This window comes from Mercenaria mercenaria, unplaced genomic scaffold (genome assembly GCF_021730395.1).
Source record: "Mercenaria mercenaria strain notata unplaced genomic scaffold, MADL_Memer_1 contig_3740, whole genome shotgun sequence".
Taxonomy (NCBI): domain Eukaryota; kingdom Metazoa; phylum Mollusca; class Bivalvia; order Venerida; family Veneridae; genus Mercenaria; species Mercenaria mercenaria.
In genome coordinates, this window is record NW_026461909.1 from 23,338 (window position 1) to 46,988 (window position 23,651).

The window sequence follows — 23,651 nt, forward strand, 5'->3', positions numbered from 1 at the left end:
CTGGTAAAACCGCCCCGGTCAATACTCCCTGAAGTGGTCAATACCGGTTAATACTGGTCAATCGGTCAATACTGGTCGATTTGTCAATACTGACTGTTAAGATATTTTGCGTGTTTTTGAAAAATTTAAATAATGACAGTTAAGTTCATTTGGGGCTTGAATCGACCTGTATTGACCACTAATCCACTATACTTTTTAACAAAAATTTTATATTTTGCTTTATAATTTTTACATTACTGTTACAGCATTTCTAATCTGTGAATGTGCATAATGTAGAAGTGTTGAATAAACCAGTATTGACCACCCAAGAGTGACCAAAGTATTGAATAAACCAGTATTTACCGGTATTGACCAGTATCCACCGGTTTTAACCAGTATTGACCGCTGGCCCAGTCAATACTAATACTGACCGGCTTTTTGCCATCATTGCCTCTAGAGTGTTGTTAACAAGCTAAAACTAAGCAAAATATTCATCATGGTTCTTGTATCCTCCATCTAAATGTCCTCCAGTCACTGTGTGAAGATCCAACCATTTTTCTCCATTAATTAGAGTAATCCTTGAGATAAAAGGATAAACAATGGACACAACAGAGATATACATACACCATGACTTAAGGGGAAAAGTTTAGACAGTAGAATCATGTACTTACTCCTTGGTGCTATGATAGTAGAGTACGAGTGTCTTGAATGTCCAAGGGCTCGCTGTGTCCTTGGCTGTGACAATGCCAACAAATAACAATCTCTGTTTTCTGGATCTTCTGTTGGTTGCTGGGTTAGGCATTCTCTTTCCTTTTAAATATTGTAAAGTACATAACAAGAAGGTCATTGACTTTAAAGCGCTCACCTGTGTACAAGGCTTCAAGTGTGTTTGTAGAAGTACAGAGTTAGGCTATATTATACACATGTCACACACACTTTTGCACCTACAGCAATAATTTGAACAATAATGGTAGACATTACAAATCTGATATCACATGCCAAATATTAAGGCTCTAGCTATTATTGATTTAGAGAAGAAAAGTGACCATGTCCCCTGGCTGCCACGTTTTTTGACGAGTTGAAATAATTTGAACAATCTTGGTAGAAGGTCATACAAGGACCATTTGTGTAAAATTATTCTAAAATCAGATCAGCAGTTTCATACAAGATTTTTAAAGTTTCCATTTTAATATACATATAGGGAAAAGTGACCATGCCCTCTGGTGGCTATGTTTTTTTAAAAACCATAATAATTTGAACAATCTTGGTAGAGGGTCATACAATGACCATTTATGTAGAATCATTTTAAAATGGGGCAAGCAGTTTCACACTAGTAGACTTTTAAAAGTTTCCACTATATACATATAGGGAAAAGTGACCACGCCCTCTGCCTCTGGTGGCTATGTTTTTTGACAAATCAAAATCATTTGAACAACCTTAGAAGAGGGTCATACAAGGACCATTTGTGTAAAATTATTCTAAAATCGGGCATGCACTTTCACACAAGATGATTTTTGAAGTTTCCACTATACATATAGGGAAAAGTGACCTCCCCCTCTGGCGGCCATGTTTTTTTGATGAATCAAAATAATTTGAACAATCTTTGTAGAGAGTCACACAAGGATCATTTGTATAAAATTATTTAAAAATCAGGCATACATCTAGGGAAAAGTGACCACGACCTCTGGCGACCATGTTTTTTGACAAATCTGAATAACTTGAAAATCTTGGTAGAGGGTCAAATAAGGACCATTTGTATTGAATTATCCTAAAATCCAGTCAGTAGTTTCACACAAGATTTTTAGAAAGTTTCCACTATATACATCTAGGTAAAAGTGACCATGCTCCCTGGCAGCCATGTTTTTTGACGAATCAGTAAACTTTTAACAATATTGACAGAGGGTCACATAAGGACCATTTGTGTCAAAAATACTTTAAAATCGGACCAGTGGTTTAGGAGATGTCCTTTGAAGATTTTTTCATTTATAGCTCTGGTGGCCACTAGCCAAGCAGAACCATTTGAACAAGTTTGGTAGAGAACCACCAAAAGAACATCCAGGCCTAGTTTCATCAAAATCTATTCAGTGGTTTTGAAGGAGATGTCATTTAAACACAATTATTGATGACAGGTGGACAACTTGGCGGACCGCGAATGCACGCATGACAGACACTGGACACAGCATAATCACAATAGCTCACCATGATCACTTTGAGCTCAGGTGAGCTAATTGACAAATTTTGGCTCTTTCAGGAGTTAATCAGGGGTCATAACTCTGGAACCTGTGATTGGATCTTATGGATTCATTCTGGAATCCAAGATCTATTGTTGTTTCAGATATTTTGCAAGTTTGTATCAAATCAAACCATAAATGAAGTCTCTATATGACTGCAGAAACCAATTTAACAAATTTTAGCTCTTTAAGGGGCCACAAATCTGGAAACCATGATGGGCTCTGGATTTTGAAAGGAACAGAGATAGTATGCATGCAGTGCCAATACAAGTTGTTTGTAAGTTTGATTAAAATCTATTGCAAAATGTGGTCTTTGTCGTGTTCACTAGCCAAAATAGCACAGTTTGGCCCTTTAAGGGGCCATATAACTCTGGAACCCATGAATGATGTGGCCAGTTTTTAAAAGGTACAGAGATGTTATGCCAATACAAGTTGTGTGCAAGTTTGGTCAAAATTGATTCCAAAATGTTGTCTCTATTGTGTTCACAAGAAATTGTAGTGTGATAAGAATGGACGATGCCGACGGATGAAGGGCAATCACAAAAGCTCACCTTGTCACTTTGTAACGGATGAGCTAACAAGAGCTGTCACAGGAAACTGTGCACTCGACTATATGGATGCTAAATAGTGAAAGTGAGCACATCTGAGGAAGCTGGAGCTGGAGTGTTTAATGACTTCGATAAAAATGAAGATATTGGACATTATAGCTTAAGTCTGTGTCAAAAATATTAAGTAATAAGAATATTAAATAAGTATAATTCTAAGCAAAAAGAGGGATACTTTATGAAATATTTGTACAAGAGTGATTTTTGCACCTTGTATCATATGATGTTTGTGATGATCGGATGTGGAATAAAAACTTCAAGTTTAAATCAAATCAATTTAGTAATAACTTAGATATAATGAAAATGCAACAAAATTAAACTGAAAATCTAAGTAAAAGGGGGGCATAATTCATGACATTTTAGTACCATAGTTAAGTTTGAATCAAATCCATTTAGTAATTACGTAATTACTGAAATAAAGTGAAAGTGCATCAAAATTTAAACCAGAAATTCTAAGTAAAAGTGTGAAGTGTGTGTACACGGGGGGGGGGGGGGGGGGGGGGGGCATAATTCATGAAATGTTGGTACCAGAGTTATGGACCATAAGTCATATTATGTGGATGATAAGGTGGAACGACTATTTTAAGTCTGAATCAAATCCATTGAGTAATAACTGAGATAAGAGAAAAGGTGCATCAGGGGTGTGGAATTCCTATGTCCGACTCCAGACTTTTTCCATTTGCATTCCATTTGTCCATGGACAAGCACAAATTTTCTGGTTTGATATGAAAATAGGAAAGAATAATTTAGGAACGCTGAACAATACTTCAAGTTTATGGAGTTTATAAAACAAGAGATCACAGAGTGATCTTGGCGCCGACCAATGTGCCATTTTTGTGTGTTCCAAATTTCAAGACTTATTGACTAGCTCAAGGTCAAATTTCATTTCCGTACACAACACTGTGCATGTGGTCTAAATTCGTAAGCTGTAGCTTGAGAAATATGGAAGTAGGTCACTAGATCAATTTCAAAGACAAAGTTCTTTGTACACAAAACTATGCATGTGCATCAAGTTTGAAGACTGTAGTTTGAGAAACTTGAAAGTAGGTCACTAGGTCAATATTAAGGTCAAAGTTTATTTTGGTACACAAAACTATGCAAGTGGTCCAAATTTGAAAGCTGTAGCTAGGGAAATGTGAAAGTATGTCGCTAGGTCAAAATCAAGGTCAAATTTAACTTCACAACACAAACCTATGCATGTGGTCCAAATGTGAAGCCTGTACCTTCAAAAATGTGAAAGTAGGTCACTAGGTCAATATCAAGGTCAAAGTTTGTTTCGGCACACAATCCTATTCATGTGGTCTATATTTGAAGCCTGTAGCTACAGAAATGTGAAAGTAGGGCACTAGGTCAATCTTAAGGTCGAAGTTCATTTCGGTACACAAAACTATGCAAGTGGTCCAAATTTGAAGGCTGTAGCTTGAGGAATGTGAAAGTAGGTCACTAGGTCAAAATCAAGGTCAAGTTTTATTTCAGAATACAAAACTATGGATGTGGTCCATATTTGAAGCCTGTACCTTCAAAAATGTGAAAGTAGGTCACTAGGTCAATGTAAAGGTCAAAGTTTGTTTCGGTACACAAAACCAGGGCTTCGGAAATTTGCCGGTTTGTCGGTTTTGGACCGATTTTTGACTTTTCAGACCGATTTGTGAAGTGAAAAAACGAAAACAAGAGGACCATGATGGTCCTGAATCGCTCACCTCTTCCCACATGACCCAGTTTTGAGTATGACGTCGTTTTTTCTATTATTTGACATAGTGACCTAGTTTTTGATCTCATGTGACCCAGTTTTGAACTTGACCTAGATATTATCAAGATAAAAATTCTGACCAATTTTCAAGAAGATCCATTGAAAACTATGGTCTCTAGAGAGGTCACAAGGTTTTTCTATTATTTGACCTATTGACCTAGTTTTCGAAGGTACGTGACCCTGTTTTGAATTTTATCTAGATATCATCAAGGTGAACATTCTCACTAATTTTCATGAAGATCTCATGAAAAATATGGCCTCTAGAGAGGTCACAAGGTTTTTCTATTTTTATACCTACTGGCCTAGTTTTTGACCGCACGTGACCCAGTTTCAAAATTTACCTAGATATCATCAAGGTGAACATTCAGATCAATTTTCATGAAGATCCATTGAAAAATATGGCCTCTAGAGAGGTCAAAAGATTTTTCTAATTTTAGACCTACTGACCTAGTTTTTGACCGCAGTTGACCCAGTTTCAAACTTGACCTAGATATCATCAAGATGAACATTCAGACCAACTTTCATACAGATCCCATGAAAAGTATGGCCTCTAGAGAGGTCACAAGGTTTTTTTATTATTTGACCTACTGACCTAGTTTTTTAAGGCACGTGACCCAGTTTCAAACTTGACCTAGATATCATCAAGGTGAACATTCTGACCAATTTTCATGGAGATCCATTCATAAGTATGGCCTCTAGAGAGGTCACAAGGTTTTTCTATTTTTAGACATACTGACCTAGTTTTTGACCGCACATGACCCTGTTTCGAACTTGACCTAGATATCATCAAGATGAACATTCAGACCAACTTTCATACAGATCCCATGAAAAATATGGCCTTTAGAGAGGTCACAAGGTTTTTCTATTATTTGACCTACTGACCTAGTTTTTAATGGCACGTGACCCACTTTCAAAATTGACCTAGATATAATCAAGATGAACATTCAGACCAACTTCCATACAGATCCCATGAAAAATATGGCCTCTAGAGAGGTCACAAGGTTTTTCTATTATTTGACCTACTGACCTAGTTTTTGATGGCACGTGACCCAGTTTCGAACTTGACCTAGATATCATCAAGGTGAACATTCTGACCAATTTTCATGAAGATCTCATGAAATATATGGCCTCTAGAGAGGTCACAAGGTTTTTCTATTTTTAGACCTACTGACCTAGTTTTTGACTGCACGTGACCCAGTTTTGAACTAGACCTAGGTATCATCAAGATGAACATTCTGACCAACTTTCATAAAGATCCCATGAAAAATGTGGCCTTTAGAGAGGTCACAAGGTTTTTCTATTATTTGACCTACTGACCTAGTTTTTGACGGCACATGACCCAGTTTCGAACTTGACCTAGATATCATCAAGATGAACGTTCTGACCAATTTTCATGAAGATCTTGTGAAATATATGGCCTCTAGAGAGGTCACAAGGTTTTTCTATTTTTAGACCTACTGACCTAGTTTTTGAAGGCACGTGACCCAGTTTCGAACTTGACCTAGATATCATCAAGGTGAACATTCTGACCAATTTTCATGAAGATCTTGTGAAATATATGGCCTCTAGAGAGGTCACAAGGTTTTTCTATTTTTAGACCTACTGACCTAGTTTTTGAAGGCACGTGACCCAGTTTCGAACTTGACCTAGATATCATCAAGATGAACATTCTGACCAACTTTCATAAAGATCCCATGAAAAATGTGACCTCTAGAGTGGTCACAAGCGAAAGTTTACGGACGGACGCACGCACGGACAGACGACGGACACCGCGCGATCACAAAAGCTCACCTTGTCACTTTGTGACAGGTGAGCTAAAAATCGGTCCCGTAAAAATGGAGAAAAGTATAAATTTCGGTCTGATATCTCAATACACGATCACCTGACAAGTAGGAAATTGTTGGTCGCACCTTCAGATAATCAATAAACGTGTCAATCGGTCTGAGTGTCACTTTGATAATCGGTCCGTAATTAGCGCGTGACGCAATCAGTGCTCGCGCGGCACATCCTTTAATGTTTGCAGACAGCCGACTGCGGTGTATTAAACATTTTTGACTGGTTTCCTAACGTTTCTGGCTGGATCCAAATCATTTCGACGGGGATCCACTTCTTTTATTTAGAATCCGACGGATGGTTTATTTCAAAAGGCTATGTTTGATCACGGTAACAAACAAATGGTCGCTGCATTTAATCAAAGAGCTATAATTGTACATTATAGGTCTTTGATTTAATGAGACATCACACGGAAAACCGATAAAAACAAGGCAGTCTGAAAGACAGCTAAATCCCCCGCCACTGCTATGGATAGTGAAAGGGTAAAACCTTTGATTTTAGCTGTGACCTTGACCTTGAACTGACACGGCTGACTCATGAATTCTGCACAACGTCTTGATGAGGTGATCATTTGACCAAAGTTTCATGAAAATCCTTCAAGGGGTTTAGGAGATACAGAGCTGAAACCTTTGACCTTCAGTTGTGACCTTGACTTTGAGTTGACATGGCTGTCTCATGAGTTCTTGATGAGGTGATCATTTGACCAAAGTTTGATGAAAATCCTTCAAGGGGTTAAGGAGATACAGAGTGGACACCAAATGGAAGGCTCAAACCTTCGACCCATAGTTGTGACCTTGACCTTGAGCTGGCATGGTTGACTCATCGTCTTGATGAGGTATCATTTGACCCAGGTTTTATAAAATTCCTTCAAGGGGTTTAGGAGATATAGAGTGGACACGAAATGGAAGGCTAAAACCTTTGACCTTCAGTTGTGACCTTGACCTTGAGCTGACATGGCTGACTCATAAGTCCTGCACATCGCCTTGATGAGGTGATCGTTTGACCCAAGTTTGATGAAAATCCTTCAAGGGGTTTAGGAGATATAGAGCGGACACAAAATGGAAGGTTCAAACCTTTGACCCTAAGTTGTGACCTTGACCTTGAGCCGGCATGACTGACTCATGGGTTCTGCACATCGTCTTGATGAGGTGATCATTTGACCCAAGTTTTATAAAATTCCTTTAAGGGGTTTAAGAGATATAGAGCGGACACAAAATGGAAGGCTCAAACCTTTGACCTTGAGTTGTGACCTTGACCTTGAGCCGGCATGGCTGACTCATGGGTTCTGCACATCATCTTGATGAGGTGATCATTTGACCCAAGTTTCACGAAATTCCTTCAAGGGGTTTAGGAGATATAGAGCGGACACAAAATGGCAGGCTCAAACCTTTGACCTTGAGTTGTGACCTTGACCTTGAACCGACAAGGCTGACTCATGGGTTCTGCACATCGTCTTGATGAGGTGATCATTTGACCCAAGTTTCATGAAAATCCTTTGAGGGGTTTAGGAGATATGGACCGGACACGAATTTGTTACGGACGGAAGGACGGAAGTACGGAAGGACGGACGGAAGGACGGACGGACGGAAGGACGGACGCAGACCATTCCTATAATCCCTCCGCCACGGCGGGGGATTAATAATTTTTATAATTACTTGATTTGAAAAAATTACATGATTCATTTGTTGGGGCTCCAGTTGAAACAAATACAGAAAATCGTCTTTGCAACCCGACTGTACAAAAAAGGAAAAAATGGACGGGCAACCACGAATGATAAAGAAAACCGGAGTGGCACTGTTTATTAAATCGGTCTTTTAAAAAACGTTTCAAAATGAAATTTTGTTTACATCAGAAGAGAACATATAACTTTATAAAATGTAGTTGCTTATTGAAGTACAACGTAAGTGAAATGAAATATCCGTGGCCAACCCGCGTGACGTTTTGGTACTATACATGCGGGAAATTCGATCTCAGCGTTCAAATAACGTACACATTCGGTCCGCGGCAGAGTATTCTTTAAATACTGAAGCTGTTTAGCAGAGAATATGTGTCGTGTAACTCACTTTGACGCATTGTATTTTATAGAATTCCGTCAAAAAATGAAGAAACATCACAAAGTATCTGCCGTGTATACGGTATCGAAGTCACGTGCGTTGGCTTTCAGACTAGTTACCCACACGGTGTCAATGCCTCGTATTATCTCGGAAAAAACATCGAAATTTAAACAAAGTAACGATCACACATAACACTGAATAACTGTCTTCATTGTATGGTAACGCGCGGTGACTGGTAACTCAGTTTTAATGCATGACATGCTTATTTCTTTACCCTATCACGTTTTACAAAATATGTAATATTGGGAATGCGGTGGGTGGTGTAGCGCCGATGTCAGGATTTTCGTTTCGGACCGATTGAGTTATCAAAATTTCCGGAGCCCTGCACAAAACCATGCATGTGGTCCAAATTTGAAGGCTGTAGCTTGAGAAATGTGGAAGTAGGTCACAAGGCCAAAATCAAGGTCAAATTTTATTCTGGAATACAGAACTATGCATGTGGTCTAAATTTGAAGCCTGTACCTTCAGAAATGTGAAAGTAGGTCACTAGGTCAATGTAAAGGTCAAAGTTTGTTTCGGTACACAAAACCATGCATGTGGTCAAAATTTGAAGGCTGTAGCTTGAGGAATGTGAAAGTAGGTCACTGGGTCAAAATCAAGGTCAAATTTCATTTCGGAACACGAAATTATGCATGTGGTCCAAATTTGAAGCCTGTACCCTCAAAAATGTGAAAGTAGGTCACTAGGTCAATGTCAAGGTCAAAGTTTATTTCAGTGCACAAAACTATGCATGTGATCCAAATTTGAAGTTTGTAGCTACAGAAATGTGAAAGTAGGTCACTAGGTCAAAATCAAGGTCAACTTGTGTCAAGGCTCATCTTGCCACTCAAAATCATACATGTGGTCCAAATATGAATGTTGTAGATTATTGACAAGAAGTTTTTAAAAGCTTTTCCCTATATAAGTCAATATGAACCATCTGACCCCCAGGGCGGGGCCATATTTGACCCTAGGGGGATAATATTAACAAACTTGGTAGAGAACCACTAGACGATGCTACATTACAAATATCAAAGCCCTAGGCTTTGTGGTTTGGAAAAGAAGATTTTCAAAGTCTTCCCTATATAAGTCTATGTAAACCATGTGACCCCCGGGGCGGTGCCACATTTGACCCTAGGGGGATAATTTGAACAATCTTAGTAGAAGACCACTAGATGATGTCACATACAAAATATCAAAGCCCTAGGCCCTGTGGTTTTGGACAAGAGGTTTTTCAAAGTTTTTCCCTATATAAGTCTATATAAACCATGTGACCCCCGGGGCGGGGCCATATTAAACCCCAGGGGAATAATTTGAATCATCTTGGTGGAGGACCACTAGATGATGCTTCATACCAAATATCAAAGCCTTAGGCTCTGTGGTTTTGGGCAAGAAGATTTTCAAAGTTTTTCCCTATATAAATCTATGTAAATTATAGAAATAAACAAAGGGCCATAACTTACTAAAAATTTGTTGAACCAGTCTGATTTTCAGGGGGACACAACTAGGGTACCAATACATCATTCTGACAAAGTTTGGTCAAAATTCACCTGGTAGTTTCTGAAGAGATGCGATAACGAGAAATTGTTAACGGACGGAAGGACGGACGTTCCTACATATGGATACTTATGTGGCTACTCTTTTGTTCTCTCTATTGTTCTTTTAGCCACGTAAGAGAAAAATAGCCACATGATAGCCTTACGGAATGAATGACATCAAAGAAAAAGTACAGTTACCTATTGTTCCTATATCCACCTAAGTATGCAAATGTGAGCTCGGACGGACTGACGGACGGATGGACGGAAGGACGACGGACCACGGACACAGAGTGATTTGAATAGACCACCAACTGATGATGGTGGGCTAAAAAGTAACTAAAAATAAGCTATTTATAGTAACGTAAAAGGGAAGTAATTAAAAAGAAAATTATTGTAAGTGAACAAAAGAAGGACCTGGCAAATAAATCTGTTGACATAAATGAAATTTCAGATCAGTATCTTCAATAGTTACGGAGATATACCCATTTTAATTTGAAATAAAGGGATGTAATTTGACATAAAATCAGTCCATAGTTATCTACCCTGATTGACTCAGTCCAACTAATGACAATAACGAAATTTCAAATAAGTCCTGTAAGTACTTACTGATATAAATCTATTTTGATTACAATCAGGGGAGGTAATCAGATATAAAATAACTCTGGAACCTACGATTGGATCTGATTTGTCATGGAATCCAAGATTTATTGTTGTTGAAGATATTTTGGAAGTTTGCATCAAATAAAACCATAAATGAAGTCTCTGTATGGCTGCAAAAGCCAAAACAGCCAATTTTGGACCTTTAAGGGGCCATAACTCTGAAACCCAAGAAGGAATCTGGCCAGTTCAAGAAAGAAATCAAGACCTTGTGGTGATACAAGTTGTATGCAATTTGGGTAAAATCAAATCATAAATGAAGCTGCTATTGTGCAGACAAGGTCAAAATAGCTTATTTTGGCCCTTTCAGGGGTCATAACTCTGGAACCCATTATTAACAAAGTAACTGAGATCTTATAGCGACACAAGTTTTGCGCAAGTCTGATTAAATTCAAATCATAAATGAAGCTGCTATTGTTTGTTCGTTTTAGGTTTAACGCCGTTTTTCAACAGTATTTCAGTCATATAACGGCGGGCAATTAACCTAACCCAGTCTTCCTGGATTCTGTACCAGTACAAACCTGTTCTCCGCAAGTAACTGCCAACTTCCCCACATAAATCAGAGGTGGAGGACTAATGATTTCAGACACAGTGTCGTTTATCAAATAGTCATGGAGAACATACACCCCGCCCGAGGATGGAACTCACAACCCCGCGATCCATAGACCGATGCTCTACCTACTGAGCTAAGCGGGCGGGCGAAGCTGCTATTGTGCAGACAAGGTCAAAATAGCTCTGGAACCCCTTATGGAATCTGGCCAGTTCAACACAGGAACTGAGATCTTATGGCAACACAAGTTGTGTGCAAGTTTGATTAAATTCAAATCATAAATGAAGCTGCTATTGTGCAGACAAGGTCAAAATAGCTAATTCTGCGATAATTTTCAATAATTTTTATATCATGATCGCAGATTGATTTTATGCAAATTCCAATGAAAACCTGCGATAAACAAGCAGAAATCAATGGTAAAAATTAACTCTGGTCATAGAAAATAAGTTATAAATTTTCATTTTATAATTAATGCTAGTCTAGATTGCCCTTTTTCGTTTGTCAAACATTTCTGAGACCCCAATTTCTGATTAATTTTGGTAATTCAGGGAAGACCTGCCTATGCAAATGTATTTCTGATTTAAAATCAGATTTTGTCATATGCAAAATACTTATTGTTTGATTTATAAAGCCCTTTTATTTGAAGTATAATTCCAGGCCTGGCTTCAGGGCCTCGAGCACGCCCACTCCTCTTCAGTTAGCTGAGAAGTGGCCTATACTCATCAAAGATGCACCCTGCTATTTTGGTAAAGGAATAAGAATAAATCTGTCTCAAAATGTAGACCCAGAAACACACCAGAGGCCACCATTCCACACCTGTATTTCATAATTTTCAAGGGGGAAAGCCCCCTGACACCCCCCTCCCTCCACCCTCATCAAAAGGGTATTAACCCCTCTATTACCTCAAAATTTTGGACCTAAAAATGCACCAGAGGCCACTATTTCATGCCTGTACTTCAAAAATTTCCAGGGAGAAACCCCTCTGACCCCTGGTAAAATATATTAAATAATGAAATAAACTATAAAAATGCCAAATTGTTGCAACATGTGCAGTGCCAGGCATTGTCGAAAGCTTATTTTTTGAAACAGCTACAGTATTACACTTTGTTATGTTCACTTTTGTTACTACTTGTAGATTATTGTCCAAAATAAAGAATAATTTGCATGCATGCTAAAATGTTGAAAATCTGGGCAAGCAAGTTTTGACTGCAGACAAGTAGATTTTTAAGTCAAGGACAAATGAAAAATATTGGGATTTCCACACCCCTGTGCATGAAAACTTTAACCTGAAAATCTAAGTAAAAGGGGAGCATAATTTATGAAATATTGGTAACAGAGTTATGGACATTGTGTCATATGATGTAGGCGATAAGGTGGAACAACTATTTCAAGTTTGAATCAACACACACGCACGCATGAAATACTGGTGTGAGAGTTATGCCCCTTATGCAATATGAAGTTGGTGATAATGAGGAATATCTATTTTAAATTTGATGGAACAAATCTACAGAGATAAAGTGAAAGTGCATCAAAACTTTAACCAAAGTGGGAACGGGAAGGACGCCTACGCCAGGTCGGGTATGACAGCTCTCCATACTTTGTATAGTCAAGCTAAAACTGCAAAGCAGAGTTATGAAACCTGTGCAATGTAAGTCAGTTTCATGACTGTGACAGTAAATAAGTGTGTGAAATTCCTATCCATTCCCACAAGTGGTTATCCAGATGAATGCAGGCATAGACAACGGCGCACAGGCAAGTCAATAATATTGACAGCAACATTGACAAACATGCAGACACTGGCGCACAGGCAAGTCAATAATATTGACAGCAACATTGACACACATGCAGACACCGGCGCACAGGCAAGTCAATAATATTGACAGCAACACTGACACACATGCAGACACCGGCGCACAGGCAAGTCAATAATACTGACAGCAACACTGACACACATGCAGACACCGGCGCACAGGCAAGTCAATAATATTGACAGCAACATGCACACACTTGCAGACACCGGCACACAGGCAAGTCAATAATATTGACAGCAACATGGGCACACGTGCAGACACCGGCACACAGGCAAGACAATAATACTGACAGCGACATGGACACACGTGCAGACACCGGCACACAGGCAACTCAATAATATTGACAGCAACATGGACACACGTGCAGACACCGATGCACAAGCAAGTCAATAATACTCATACTTCTAAGTTTAGATCACACTTTGTATCTAAATTATCTAGTATAGCTTTGTTATACATGTATTATCAGAATGATTTTCATCAAGTGTATGTTGAAGGAAAAAGTTGGTTTCTAGGTCTAGAAAAGTCTTTAACAGTATTTTTCAATGATCTAACATGGGAACCTACTTTTTCCACTGATTCACTGGAACTGTTTATATATCCCTATTCTATTTGACATCAAAATATTCCCTGTTATAATGGTAGAAATTCTAAAGATGTTACCTTCATCTTAAGTTTGTCAGTGAAAGATGAAATTTTATAATATACTAGATATACTTACACCACTTGTTCTCCGTAAACTGATCACAGTTTCATTTACTGCTGCAGTAACTGAAGTAATGGAACTTGCTGTTACTGTGGCAGAGGATACACTAAGAGCTGATGCTCCATGAATGTTTACAGATACTTCACCACCATTTTCATGGAAGAGACACCTTGGAGATCGCCGCCTGTGTTCTGCGCTAACATCATCAAACATTTCCCAGTTTGAATGACGAGCATCACAAAGGTAACATCTTGAGCTTGTAGGTCCTTCTGTATGGTCATGGTAAAATCCATTTCTAGCAAGAGCCAAAGCATTTCCATTGCCAGTGTAATTGTGAAATGTAGCCAGTCTAAACCATTCACACTGCATTCTCTCTTCTGATGATGGAGGTGGTCCATTGCTCAATCTATCAAAGTATGATCCCAAAGCAAACACATATAAAGGTCTTTCTAGCACACAAATTTCTCTGACAACAGATTTTGCAGTTCTTTTTTTTTCATTTGCTGGACACCTTTTAAAATGTCTTTTGATCTTTTTAAGAAATGCTTTCTTGTTTTTTTCATTTGCTGGACACCTCTTAAAATGTCTTTTGGTCTTTTTAAGAAGTGCTTTCTTGTTAAACACTTTGATACAAATGTTTCTTTTTCTTCCTTTCTTTTTCACACTTGTAATTTTCCTGTTAAAATCTAAGTGGGAATCCATATCAGAGGACCTGTCATTCATAATAATCTGTGAAGCATTTCTTTTTGTATCTGAAGCAGACCAAAAACCAGATTCTACAGAAATTTGAGATAAATTTTCTTGATCTTCTTCTGATGTTTTAGGCTTGGAACTGTCACTTTCAGACACATGCTTACACTTCACCCTCCTTCTTGTGTGCCTATTCTTTGTCTTTTCCAACAACCCATGTATGGGCTTTGAAGCTTTATTCTTTTGTCTGGTTTTCTTTTGTCTGTTCGTGTTCTTGTGTTCTTTTCTACTTTTCCTATTTGGAAATACATTCTCCCTATTTCTCACACATATTTCTGGACACACAGTGTTGCTGAGGTCCGTATCTTCAGTAACAGAAGCAACACATTTTTTATTGACACAGTCAGGAATGCTTTCATTTTTAGTTTCAGAAGCAGGCACAATGTAGTCAAATGATTTCTCACCAGTTGTAGGCTGCAGCTCTGACTGAGATTTTATACTTGGCCTATGTCTAGAGTAGACGTGTGAAAAGGATGGGAAACTCTTGAGACTATCTGACTGTGCTCTGAAGTGGCTTCTTGTAAAGTAATCAGGAACTAAAGTGACTCCAAAGTAAGTTTCATCTACAGCTGTAAAAAAAGGTTCGAATGAATCCTTTGACTTGCTTTCAGTATGTAAACTTAAGTCCCTCGGCAAAAAGTTATTTCTTCTGTGGTCACCTTGTTCAGTATGAACTGATTTCTCTTGAGAAAAATATCTATCAATGTTAAAACTGCTTTTATCAAAAAACTCAGATACAAGAGTTTTAATTTCTGCATGATTCATTTCAACTTCAACATCTTTAATATCAGCATTTAGTTGTCCCCATGAATTATCCTCATATTCTGTCTTTCTGAAATGTTGGCCTAACTTTGGATAAGCCTCTTTATCTGAACTATGAAATTCTTTCAGATCTTTCCTTTCTCTTTCGAAATTGAGGAAGAGGTCGGCCTTTTCAACCATATCATCACCATCAAAGTCACCCTCTGAATTTTCAAATGGTTTTACAGGATTGTGTGGAACAATACAAGCTTTTTCAGAATTATTTTCTCTACATTCTTTTATCACACTGTTTTTGTTTTCACATGTTGAACTCTCTGAATTTATATAAACGCGACTTTCAGCGCTATTCACAGAACCTGGTAAATGAGAATTTTCATTTTCTGCTTCCAGTAAGTGATCCTTGATACCACATCTAATATTTTGACTGGAGTCTCTTGAAATTTCGTATGAGCTGAAGTCTTGTGTAAGCAGATCATCCCTGTATGATGACATTGTGCCTAAAGAATATCCTGCTGTACTAGTTGACTTCAAACTATTTTCATCTTGAAATTCTGAAGCAGTTCTGATCTGCTGCTGAGTATTAAATTGTTGCTGAGAGCGTTCGTTAACAGGTTTTTCTCTGGTGTATGCACAATCTGTTAACTGCAGTGGACACATTTCTTTCTGACTTCCAGTACATAAAACCGACTTTAACTCAGTATCGTCTTCCCGGCTCTGGGTAAAATTCGAAAACGGTTCATATTCTGATGGTTCAGAACAACTTTCTCCACTACCTATTCCAAATTTCTTTCTAACTGCATAGTTGGCCTTGAGATGATTAGTATTAAATTCTTTATTTCTTGTCAAAAGTGGCGATGGAAAACCCTCTTCTTCCCTCTCTGTCTCAGCATACTGAGATATTGGTTGAACCTCTTGGATGCCGTTCTGGATGCTCATTCTATCATCTGTTGCCTGTTCTGTCACTTCTTGTACATTACTAACATTAACATCTGATATAACTGACAAGTTACTTTCGTCTACATACCTATTAGATATGTCTAACATATGCTCTGCTTCACTCTGAATGGATGATTCTTGCACTTGTATTGGAAATTTAGAACTGCTACGATTTCTACCGAAAAACTTTTGTGCTTTCTTTTTGAACTTTTTTAGCCTACTTTCAGTGTTTGTCTTTTTTGCACTCTGGAAATTGTTCTTAGTGAACCAGTTACTGTTGTTTGAATGTTCAGAGTTCCAACAAAAACAAGATTCCGCTTGGACTGATACATTACTCTCACTGTTTGTCCAACCATTTCTAACTGTAGCTGTACTTGAACTGTGCCTAAAATCTTCGTAATTCTGTTTCTTTTTACACTTTATAGTTTCAGAATTGAAGTGATTAATATTTGTAACATATATAGTACCACCGTTCATTTTTCCTATAGATAATGACTTACTCTGGCAATGTCCCATTTTTATTTTCTATAAAGTCTGAGATCAACCTTAACTAAAGCTTGATGTTTGAAGAATACCAACAGTCTGATATCCACTCCCTGTAAAGGTTGATGCTGGCCTCTTCAGAGTCACTGCTTCACAACTGCTAAAGTATCCAACTTTAAAGAGTAGTTGTCAATCTGAAAAACACAAACAATATTTTCTATATACAGACTTTGTATTAATAGCAAGGCAGTCTAAACTACAATACACAAAAGACTTAGGTACAGAATATACAGAAGTGACTTTGAAGAACAAGGTCATGATGGCCGTAAATAATTTATCTAAAAACCACTTCCATATGAGAAAGAACTTTAAGGAATAGTTATCAATCTGAAAAATACAAACCATATTTTCTATATTCAGACTTTGTATTAATAGCAAAATAAAGAAAAAATGAAATTTCACAGGTCGCTCAACATGACAAAAACAAAAATGTTGCAGGCTCGGTTTGATTGAGCCTGTTCATGGACAGTAGTGGAAATGCATGCTACCGTCCACGCCCTCTAAACAAGGCAGTCTAAACTTGAACATGTATTCAAAAGACTTAGGTATAGAATACAGAAGTGACTTTGAAGAACAAGGTCATGATGTCCGTAAATAATTCATCTAAAACCCACTTCCATATGAGAAAGAACTTGAACAACTTGCTCAACCAGGAGGACCTGTACCTTGCTTCTTTGTAGTTTGTTTTTTTTGGTTGGATTTAACGTCGCACTGACACATGATAGGTCATATGGCGACTTTCCAGCTTTAATGGTGAAGGAAGACCCCAGGTGCCCCTCCGTGCATTATTTCATCACGAGCGGGCAACAACCTTCCATAAGCCAGCTGGATGGCTTCCTCACATGAAGAATTCAACGCCCCGAGTGAGGCTCGAACCCACATCGATGAGGGGCAAGAAATTTGAAGTCAACGACCTTAACCACTCGACCATGAAGGCCACTTCTTTGTAGTTTTATTTTGTTAATTGCCACATCTTTAGGTCACATAGCAACATTTGGAGGAATACCCCAGGTGCCCCTTAAAACTTGTTTGCTGACACAATCTCACACATAAGCAAAACCACCAACCATGTGTAAGGTTAGGAGAGCTTCCTCACAAGAAAGGATTCTATTTTGAACACAAAGCAATGAGGTGCCAGGGACCTTAACCTTGTGGCCATGATGGTTCCTTACCATGTTTCTGACCAACTTTTAAGGATTTTATATTTTTTAGCTCTTGCGACCCCCCCCCCACCACCCCACCCTTTGAATGAAGACAAGCAAGAAGTTGAGAGACATCCATGCAATGATTCTTCAGACAGTTTTGTAACCATCCATCAAGCAGTTCATGGCTGTTTACATAAAAAGGTAAAAGCAGAACCATTTGAACAAAATAAATTGAGGTTGCTACAGACAAAGTTTGGTGAAAGTCTATTAATTGGGTCATAAGAAGTCATGTAAAGGTTTTTGAACCCAAAGTGGTGAGGACCAGAGATCTCAATATTAAAGCTGGAGACCTTAGCCACTCACCCATAGAGGCCCCTGACCTTTCTTCTGACCAAATTTAGAGGATTTTCTATTTCTGACTCTGATGATTGATAGAGATAAACCACTTAAACAAAGCAGATAATTTTGATCTGTACATGTATTGTTACAGCTTACTGTGAAATCATTTAATTTCGTGGGCATAAAATTTCGTGGTTTTGGTCAAAACGGCGATTTTGTGGGGATGTGAATTCGTGGATTTCAACTGTGGAACATGAAATGAATGGGAATTTTACTTGTTCGTTGGGATTAAATTTCGTGGATTGACTCAACCACGAAAATTAGTCCCCCACGAATATTAATGATTTCACAGTATATTTATTTCAAACTTAAGTTGTTTATAATTCAACACTGTACAAATTATTTCAACAAAAGCTTGTATAACAAGAAATCCCCAACCCCTCTCTCCTGGCACCACCAACACACACACTTTGATGTAGAGGTGCGCGGTATTACCGGTATACCGGTAACCGTGGTACCATCTTCCTGTGGTACGATACCGCGGTACCATCGGGGAATACCGGTATTTTATCAACATTATCCCTACTTCTGTTTATTTTTAATTTACATTGTCTATGTAGCCTTCCGTAACAGCAATTGACACCATGCATGATTTTCCGATTTATATCTCTGGAATTTCGATGCTACTATTATTAGTTTCCAAAAATAACCACCCAATGGTGCAATGAACATGTATGATCGACCGCTTGATCCCCAGTCAAAACCTTCGAAACTTCCAGTCAGTTGTGGTCAAGAAAAAATAAGTGGGACAGAAAAACTTTTCTTGTGGATAATCATGATAATAGAACTCGAGACCATTAGTATTTTGTGTTCAAAATCATTGTAAAATGGCAGATGCAAAGTATGATACAGAGATGGACTCAGACATAGGTGCAAATATTGAGGTAAATGTACCAATACACAACATATACAACAGGCACTGGGTGGGGTGAAACCTTTGAAAATACCTGGTTCGAAACAATAGAAAAAGAAAGAAGAAAAAAAGTGTTGACAGCTACGAACTTTTGAAACTGTTCACTGATGAAAAACTTGTAACATTTTTTGAAACTAGAAATAACTAGAGCTATCACTAAAGGTGATGAATGTACCCCCCGTATGTATATAGACTGTATGTATACAGTATAGTAACAAAAAAACAAAATCCCATAACTATGCAAAATATTTATCTAAAAGAACGTAACATGCACCATGCACAACTAGGGTTAGTACAGATCACTTGTGTGAAGTTTCATTAAATTGTGTGCAAGGGTTTGGAAGATTAGGTGCACACAAGACTGCATATGCAGACTGTATGTTCATAGTATGTTAACAAGAAACAAAGCCCCATAACTCTGCAATTTTTGTCGTTGAAAGAACCTAACATGCCCCATGCACAACTACTGTTGTTACGGATCACTTGTGTGAAGTTTCATTAAACTGTGTCAAGGGGATGAGGAGAGATGGTGCGCACAAGATTGTGTCTATGTATATAGTTTAGTAACAAAAAACAAAGTCCCGTAACTCTGCAAAAAAATTTTCTGAAAGAACCTAACATGCCCCATGCACAACTACTGTTGTTACTGATCACTTGTGTGAAGTTTCATTAAATTGTGTCGAGTGGATGAGGAGAGATGTTGCGCACAAGATTGTGTCTACGTATATAGTATATTAACAAAAAACAAAGTCCCATAACTCTGCAATTTCTTTTTCTGATGTTACTGATCACTTGTGTGAAGTTTCATTAAACTGTGTCAAGTGAATGAGGAGAGATGGTGTGCACAAGATTGTGTCTATGGATGGACAGACAGACAGATGTACGGACGGATGGACAGACAGACAACCTGAAACCAGTATACCCACCCCCTCTTACAACTTGTTGTCGGGGGTACAAAAACTTTTCAAAACTCAAGTCACTGGAGGAGAAACACGAGTCATACTTGGTGACCACATAAAAATAAATGATAAGTACACATGAACGTGTGACGTGTACAAAAACAAGAGGACCATGATGGCCCTATATTGTTCACCTGTTATCATTGCACTTGAGGACAAGAAGGTCCTCAGAAAAAATATCTAAGTCCAATGGACAGGAAAAACAAAGGAAAGAAATTTAACCAAAAAGAAAAAAAAAAGTCAAAATACACCTAACAAGAGGGCCATGATGGCCCTATATCGCTCACCTGAGTTAAGTTGCTCCCTAAATGAACAAATTTCTTTGCTAAAGCTTCAAAAACAAGAAAGAAGGTAAGTAGGTCATATTCATGGTCACTGAAAGTCAATTCTAAGATTAGTGTATAAAACTGTACATATCATCCAAATTTCAAGGCTGTACCTTAAAAAACAAGAAAGTAGGTCAGTAGGTCAAGGTCATAGTCAGGTGACCCTTATCATTTGGCGTCATCAAGTAATTATAATTAAACAGTCCAGGAAACATGATCTGATAATTTTTGAAGTATTTTTCCCTATATAACTCATATATCAAGTGACACCTGGGGTGGGGCCTCTTTTCACCCCAGGGGCATAATTCAAACAAGAGGGAAGTCAGTGGGTCACATCATGGTCTGTTTTAAGATTTGTGTGCAAAACTGTGTAAGTCATCAATATTTCAAGGCTGTATCTAAAAAAAACAAGAAAGTAGGTCAGTAGGTCAAGGTCACAATCAAGTGACTTGGGGTCATCAGGTAATTATAACCAAATAGTCTTGGAAATAGGATCAGATGATTTTTAAGTATTTTTCCTATATAACTAACATAATAAATAAGTGACCCCAGGGTGGGGCCTCTTTTAAACCCAGGGGCATAATTTGAACAATTTTGATAGAGGACTACTAGACAATGCATCATACCAAATATCAAAAGCCTAGGCCATATGGTTTCTGAAAAGAAGATTTTTAAAGCTTTTTCCTATATAAGTCTCTATGAAACTTGGGACCCCCGGGGCGGGGCCATATTCGAACCAAGAGGGATAATTTGACAAATCTTGGTAGAGGACTACTAGATGATGTTACATAGCAAATATCAAAGCCCTAGGCCATGTGGTTTTGTACAAGAAGATTTTCAAAGTTTTCCCTATATAACTCTATATAAACCATGTGACCCCCAGGGCGGGGCCATATTTGACCCTAGGGGGATAATTTGAACAATCTTGGTAGAGGACCATTAGATGATGCTACATACAAAATATCAAAGCCCTAGGCCATGTGGTTTTGTACAAGAAGATTTTCAAAGTTTTCCCTATATAAGTCTATATAAACCATGTGACCCCCGGGGCGGGGCCATATTTGACCCTAGGGGGATAATTTGAGCAAATTTGGTAGAGGACCACTAGATGATGCTACATACCAGATATCAAAGCCCTAGACCCTGTGGATTTGGACAAGAAGATTTTTAAAGTTTTTCCTTTCGGTTGCCATGGCAACCAGAGTTCTATATGGAATTGAATTCTTTGAACAATTTTGAAAGGGGGCCACCAAAGGATCATTCCTGTGAAGTTTGGTGTAATTCTGCCCAGTGGTTTTCAAGAAGAAGATTTTTTTAGGAAATGTTGACGGACGGACGACGCACACTGGACATTGAGCGGTCACAATAGCTCACCATGAGCCTTTGGCTCAGGTGAGCTAAAAATTGGAGGTACCATCCATGACGTGTACCACAGAAAAGTGGTCTCAGTTTTTCCCTATGGCCAATAATAAAAAAGTTACTAAAACTAAGCTATTTATAATACCGTAAACGGGAAGTAATTAAAAAGAAAATTATTGTAAGTCAACAAAAGAAGGATCTGCCAAATAAATCTGTTCACATAAATGAAATTTCAGGTCAGTATCTTCATTTGTTACGGAGATATACCAATTTTAATTTGAAATAAAGGGAGGTAATTTGACATAAAAGAATCTACCCTATCTAGATAGAAATCACTATCGTGCAGACAAATTGTTGACGGACGCACAGACTGACTACGGACGAAGGGTGACCACAAAACCTCACCTTGTCACTATGTGACAGGTGAGCTAAAAATGTATTGATATACAAAATTAATAATAAAAATGCTGTCATATAAAACAATTGATCTAGAGGCCGACCAAATAACTTGATACTTTATGGCCTGACAGAAAGACTGAACTGTGATGATAAACAAGTACACTGGGACCCTGTTATAACGCTGTCGTGGGGGTCCAAGGTTCGAGAAATGAGCTACCGACATTTCCACGGTGCAGCTATCGCCCGTTTCTATTTGTAAACACGTGAGTAAAATTTATATTTTATCTTATGTTTTTATTGATAACTGTCCTCGATATGGCAACATTATCTAAATCGGATAATTTTCCATCTGATACGTGCTTGATCCCGCAGAATTTATTTAAAAAACTTTGTATTCACCATGAAACCTTATGGACGGAACATAAGTACAGTAGCCTTTCTTCTAGCTTACTTCTACGTGCAGGAGATGTCAAGTTAAATCCAGGGCCAGTTTCTGATAAAGAAGAGATTCTGGAAGCTATTCAAGCAAGCGGAGAAAAGATAAAAACCGAAATTCAGAGTGTTCGGTCAGATATATCCAAGATTAAAACAGATGTTGGAAGTGTGAAGCTTATTTGTGATGAAATGAAAGCCAGAGTTGATATAATTGATAAGAAACAGTTAGAAATACAAGATAATATTAAAAGGTTAGATGTTAACATGGATCATTTACGGGCAGATAGAGACATGATGCAACTAGATATTGATTCTCTTAATGATAAATACGAAGAAAAATTAGACTATTTTGAGAAATTAGAAGATGCAGTTGAAAGTTTGGAGCGGCAATCACAAAAGGCTAACTTTAGAGTTTTTGGATTAGAAGAATCTATAGATGAAACTGAGGCAAATTTAAAATCTAAAGTTATTGAAAATGTCTGCAAAATAGCTTGTCCCAACGATACTTGGAATTCGGAATCTCTTTGTGAAGTTTATCGTGTTGGTAAATCTGGCAAAAATACTCATCGAATGGTAATTGTAAAATTTAAAAATGTCAGTGATAAACACAAGCTCTTTAAAGGCAGAGAGCAGTTAAGATTGAAAAAGATTAGAATTTCGGAAGAGTTAACTACAAGGCAAAGATTCACTCTGGCTAATTTGAAGGAGCGTGGCAAGATAGGTTACTACTTTAAAGGAAAATTGCACATCAGACCTAATGATAACAAGAGAGAAAATGGAAGGTTGTTCGTAAATGCTAAAAGAAAAACTCAGTTTGCTAACTATTTATTTTATTTATTTTGTTGGGTTTAACGTCGCACCGACACAGTTTTAGGTCATATGGCGACTTTCCAGCTTTAATGGTGGAGGAAGACCCCAGGTGCCCCTCCGTGCACTATTTCATCACGAGCGGGCACCTGGGTAGATTGCTAA

At 38.1% G+C, this 23,651-nt stretch overlaps 1 protein-coding gene across 1 annotated transcript; it reads right to left on the minus strand.

Moving 5' to 3' along the window:
• Positions 1-650: 650 nt before the first annotated feature.
• LOC128553361 (uncharacterized) lies at positions 651-16,880 on the minus strand (the record flags this gene model as incomplete). The annotated part of the gene is made up of 2 exons (XM_053534500.1): positions 13,769-16,880; positions 651-789 (listed from the first exon to the last, which is right to left on the minus strand). Coding segments are annotated over exons 1-2 (3,088 nt in total), but the record flags the coding sequence as incomplete, so codon positions are not given.
• Positions 16,881-23,651: the final 6,771 nt, after the last annotated feature.